At 63.0% G+C, this 5,398-nt stretch overlaps 1 protein-coding gene across 1 annotated transcript; it reads left to right on the top strand.

Moving 5' to 3' along the window:
- Positions 1 to 495: 495 nt before the first annotated feature.
- On the top strand, positions 496 to 3,763 carry CS (citrate synthase). The gene is made up of 10 exons (XM_025191388.1): positions 496 to 650; positions 878 to 985; positions 1,111 to 1,176; positions 1,270 to 1,401; positions 1,509 to 1,697; positions 2,236 to 2,435; positions 2,721 to 2,850; positions 2,964 to 3,065; positions 3,152 to 3,361; positions 3,493 to 3,763. Exons 2-10 carry the CDS (start codon positions 902 to 904, stop codon positions 3,661 to 3,663), a joined length of 1,284 nt encoding a protein of 427 aa, XP_025047173.1. The 5' UTR covers positions 496 to 650; positions 878 to 901; the 3' UTR covers positions 3,664 to 3,763.
- The last annotated feature ends 1,635 nt before the right edge of the window (positions 3,764 to 5,398 follow it).

Below are 5,398 nucleotides of genomic sequence, written 5' to 3'. Positions count from 1 at the left end.
GCCCCCCCCCCCCCCCCCTTTGCTCCAAGGTGCCTGCGTTTCCTCTGGCCGCGGTCGCGGTCTCCTGTAGGCACAGCCGACCGGCAGGTGTCGGCACTGCTGACTCAGCAGTCCCTGTGCCAGCCAGCAGAGCACGTTTTCCAGGCCCCCCCCACACACTAGTAATGACTCGTGGTTCTTCCAGGGGAAGCTGGAAGTGGCAGGCGGGAGCTTCTCCTACTGAGGGATGTGGGGGGCACAGATCAGGGGGTGGGAGCCTCTGCGCTCTGTCTGAGCTGCCCAGCCTGGGAGCACCAATGCCAGGGGAGCCACCTGCCCTGTGCCCACTCTCATACCTGTTGGGCACTGATCTCACTCAGTCAGTTCTGCTCCCCGTGGTGAGTGGGTGCAGAGCGGAGGCACGTCCTTGCTCTTGGCGAGGGGAGACAAAGAGCCCTTCAAAACCCACAGGCATGTTGCTATTTCCAGGTGGCTGGGTGGGGGCACGGGGATGCCCTTGGGAGTGGGGGAGCCTGCCTGCGAGCACGAGGCCTCTGGGGGTTCACATTGCTTCCCCCTGGTAAGCTGAGGCCTGAGGGATCTCCCTGCGTCTCTCCCTGCAGAATGCGCCATGTATCCTCTTCGCTGCCCGGCATGCCAGCTCAGCCACAGTAAGTATAAGCCCCTTCTTTCCCCTCAGGCTGGTGAGGGGGTGGGGCAGGGGTCTTCTCACAGTCCCCTGGTCTGGGGGGGGATCCAGATGGATGAGCTGGGGGGTGCTGGCTGCCTGGCCAGGGGCTGCTCCTTCCTCCAGAGCCACTCCAGGGGCAGTGGTGCCTCTGTGGGGGTGGGGGTATTGCAGCCTCCCCACAGCAGCTCTCGCTCCCCTCCCCGCCAGAACCTGAAGGATGTCCTGGCCAACATGATCCCCAAGGAGCAGACGAGGATCAAGAGCTTCAGGCAGCAGTACGGCAACACAGTCATTGGCCAGATCACTGTGGACATGGTAAACAGCACTGCGGCTGGCTCGGGCCCCACATGGTGCTGCAGCCTCCGAGCCAGCAGGGGATGGGGCATGGGGGGCAGGTACCTGGCGCTGGTCTTTGCCAATCACTGTTATCTCCTCCCCAGATCTACGGCGGGATGAGAGGCATGAAGGGGCTCATCTATGAGACATCCGTACTGGACCCTGATGAGGTAAGGCCTTGGCTGCCCCCCCACAACCTTGGGTGCCCCTTGCTATCCCCATCCCCGCACTGAACCCGAGTCTCTACCCTCTCTCATTGCCAGGGCATCCGTTTCCGTGGATACAGCATACCCGAGTGCCAGAAGCTGCTGCCCAAAGCCCCTGGCGGGGAGGAGCCCCTGCCTGAAGGGCTCTTCTGGCTACTGGTAACAGGAGACATCCCCACTCAGGAGCAGGTAATGCAGGGCATGAGGGGTCTTGTGTAGTGGCACCAGGGCTGCGGGCACGAGTCCCTCCCACCATCCCTCTTTGCTGACACCACAGGCCGTGCCTCTGTCCCCAGGTGACCTGGCTGTCCCGAGAGTGGGCCAAGAGGGCCGCACTGCCCTCCCATGTGGTGACCATGCTGGACAACTTCCCCACCAACCTGCACCCCATGTCACAGCTCAGCGCCACCATCACTGCCCTCAACAGCGAGAGCAACTTTGCCCGTGCCTACTCAGAGGGCATCAACCGGGCCAAGTACTGGGAGGTAGGGGCTGGGCTTCCCATCCCTGGCACAGGCAGCGGGGGTGCCAGTAGGTGTGTGGACCCCTGTGGGGTGGGGTTAGTTCTGGGTGGGGGGCAGTGATCCCTGTAGTCATCTCCTGAGTGGGGGCGGGGGGGTTGGTTACTGTCAGAGCTGTGTAAGGGACCTAGGAGTCCAGCAGCTGCCTGCGCTTGCCCTGGTTTGTGACTGGATTGAAGATGCTTTCATATCAAGGATGCTTCAAGGTCTTTGAATGCAGACACAGGCTCTTGGTTTGCTAAAATGCAGCCACCTCTGGGGTGGGACAGTAGCATCTTTCAGCTGACAGCAGCATCTGCCATCGCGGGCAGAGCAGGGGCCCTCTGCACCCCCTGGCCTGGCTTGCTAATATATCCAGGAGCCTCCATCTCCTTAGGGTTGTGTCTGGCCCTGGGTCAGAACCTGAAGTTGGCATCACAATCCCTGGCTGGGCAGGGGTCAAGCTCTCAGGGAGGGCTTCACGGGTCAGCCCTGCCCAGTCTCCTCTCCCCTTCCCCTGCAGTTCATCTATGAGGATGCCATGGACCTGATCGCCAAGCTGCCTTGCATCGCGGCCAAGATCTACCGCAACCTGTACCGCGAGGGCAGCAGTATCGGCGCCATCGACCCTGGCCTGGACTGGTCGCATAACTTCACCAACATGCTGGGCTACAGTGAGCCCCAGTTCATCGAGCTCATGCGGCTCTACCTCACTATCCACAGGTGAGGCAGCCCGGGAGCCTCCTGTGCCCCTGTGGGCAGAGGTCTGTCCCCTGTGGAACATTGTCTCTGGCAGCATGATGGCAGGCTGGGCAGAATCAAGCTTTGCCTCTAGACTCATCTTGACTGCCAAGACACCATAGGGGCAGGTGCCACTGTAGCTAGCGCATTGCTGCTCTTCCAGGGCACTTCACTGCCCCTTGCTGTCTGTCTGAAGGTGTTATAGCATCTCCCCCTGGGCTGGGGTCTGCTCTCACCTCCCCCCACCCCTCTTCCCCTGCACTGCAGTGACCATGAGGGTGGAAATGTCAGCGCTCACACCAGCCACCTCGTGGGCAGCGCCCTCTCTGACCCGTACCTCGCCTTCGCTGCCGCCATGAACGGGCTGGCCGGGCCACTGCACGGCCTCGCCAACCAGGTGGGTGCTCCTCGCAAACCAGCGCCTGGTGGGGCAGGAGGCAGCAGCGTGTGGGTCTATACATGGATGCACATGTGTGCGCATTCCCGCGCTCACCCAGCCGTGCCCCGCAGGAGGTGCTGCTGTGGCTGACCAACCTGCAGAAGGAGCTGGGCCAGGAGGTGTCGGATGAGAAGCTGCAGGATTTCATCTGGAACACGCTGAACTCGGGCAGGGTGAGTAGCCTGGGCAGGGAGCTGCCTCCTTGAGCTGGGGCAGCCTGTCCCACTAGCTCTGACCCCCCACCCCCCCGGTGCTGCAGGTGGTGCCAGGCTACGGGCATGCGGTGCTGCGGAAGACGGACCCACGCTATACTTGCCAGCGGGAGTTTGCCCTCAAGCACCTGCCCAACGACCCCATGTTCAAGCTGGTGGCCCAGCTCTACAAGATCGTGCCCAATGTGCTGCTGGAGCAGGGCAAGGCCAAGAACCCCTGGCCCAACGTGGATGCCCACAGCGGGGTGCTGCTCCAGGTATGGCTCTCATTAGTGGGGGTGGCGGGTGGGGGGTCTTGAGCTCACCCAGCTCTGCCCTGGGGGCATCCAGCTCCTCCGAGCAGCCCCTCATTGCCCTGGGACGTGCCCCAACCCCCCTCTCCCCGCAGTACTATGGCATGAAGGAGATGAACTACTACACGGTGCTGTTCGGCGTCTCCCGGGCCCTGGGTGTTCTGTCGCAGCTCGTCTGGAGCCGGGCTCTCGGCTTTCCCCTGGAGAGACCCAAGTCCATGAGCACGGATGGCCTCATGCAGCTTGTGGGCTTCAAGTCGGGCTAAAGGGACGGGGCCCCGTGGCACCTGAGGGAATGTGGAAAGAGACAGTGCACCTCTGCGACAGGGTCCGAGCAGGCTAGAATTAAACCGCTCTGAGGCACTGTGAAGTTTCAGGTTATTTATGGTGTAAATTAAGGTTAAAAGAGAAGCCAGACCCATGCCCCCCCACCTCCCCCAGCCCCAGCTCCTGCCCCTAGCAGAGCTCAGCAGCCCCTACCACCCCTGGCTGCTGCCTGGGTCAGTGGGGGCCAGAGTCCTGCCCCATTTCCTAGCTCAGCCTTATGCCCCGCTGCCCCAGCATCCCAGGCCAGGAAAGGAGGGTTCTGCCCTGTAGGAATCATGTTGTCTTGTCTGCTGCCTAGTTAGTGCCCTGGCCCCTCCCCAGACTCCAGCCCCAGGGGAAGGGAGGGGGCAGGGGCACTAATTCCACCCCCCACCCCCCAGCTCTGTGTGCTCTGCCAGCTTGAGCCTTGGGCTGTAGCAGAATTGGGCCAAGCCCTCCCCTTCCCCCAGGCTTGTATGGGGAGGGGGTAGGCACCTCTAGGCTCCCTTCCCTAGTGGCTGGGGGGTGGGGTAGGGAGGCCCTGGCCCACCCTGTGTCCAGCTTGCTGCAGCACTCCATGTCCGGCCTGGGCACCCGCACTTGTGCTGGGCAGAGCCAGGTACCCCCTGACCTCATCCTGCTGGAGCTGAGGGGTCTCTGCCCTGCCTGGGGGCTCCGCCTGGCTGGCAGGCACAGGCTGCTCACAGAACCGAGCGGCCTCGGCCCCCCCAGCATGGCTCTGATACACTCCTCCCCGTGCCTGCTCCCCTGTGTGTGTGCACCCACCCCCCACCCCTGCCCGATCTGTTGCAGATTCAGGTGGTTCTGTACAAACGAGAAAATGCAAAATAAATGTTTTTATTAACAACCTCTGCTCGTGGCTCCACGTCGTCCCTCGGGGGAGGAGGGCCTGTGCCCTGCCCTTGGCAGTCCCAGGCCCGGGGTACTGAGCTCCAAGGAGGGGAGCCATGGGACAGCCACGCAGGGCTGTTCTTATCCATCCTGCTTATGGGGGAGCAGTGGACCTGCCTGGGGCAGCCCTTCCCCGCAGCCAGGCATCAGAGGGAGGAGAGGGGCTTCTAGGAGACCCCAGCACTGGCCCCTGCCCTCATCCCGAGCCCAGGCTCACCTGGAGCAGGGATATTGCCTCCCCACCCCTGGACCCAGGTGCTCTAAACCCCCTTCACCCCTGGGGGGTGCTGGAGTGAGCCCAGCTCCTCTACTCCCCCCAGCAAGAGGCTCCCAACTGTGCTCCGCTAACTTAAAGGGGCCCCATCCCAGCATGCTTTGCTGCACCTGCCCCTTTAAATCCAGCAGAATCCCCCGGGTGCAGCCCCATAGAGTTGGGCTGCAGCAAGGCAGGGGTGAGTAACAGGGACTCGGCACCACTGATGGAGGGGGGGCATATCCTAGGGTACCCCCCTGCTGGGGCTCCCTTAGAGCAGCAGGGGGTGTTCAGAACTGGAGTGGGGGATCCATGCCCTGGTCCGGGAGGAAGGGGCCAGGGGTGGGTCCCAGCAGCTGCAACAGCACTGGCAGCCCCCTCAAAGGACCATGAAGCTCTGGTCCCTTCTCCCCCCAGCACCTGTAGGGCCATCCCCTGTGGGGAGAAGCCAGGCACAGAGCCACCATGGTCCTGGAGCTGCCCCTTTGGGTGCTGGGAGCAGGGGGCCCCGGGCTGGGCCCCCCCCCCCC

Source organism: Alligator sinensis, unplaced genomic scaffold (assembly GCF_000455745.1).
Source record: "Alligator sinensis unplaced genomic scaffold, ASM45574v1 scaffold1065_1, whole genome shotgun sequence".
Classification (NCBI taxonomy): Eukaryota; Metazoa; Chordata; order Crocodylia; family Alligatoridae; genus Alligator; species Alligator sinensis.
This window is presented reverse-complemented; position numbering and strand designations above follow the sequence as displayed.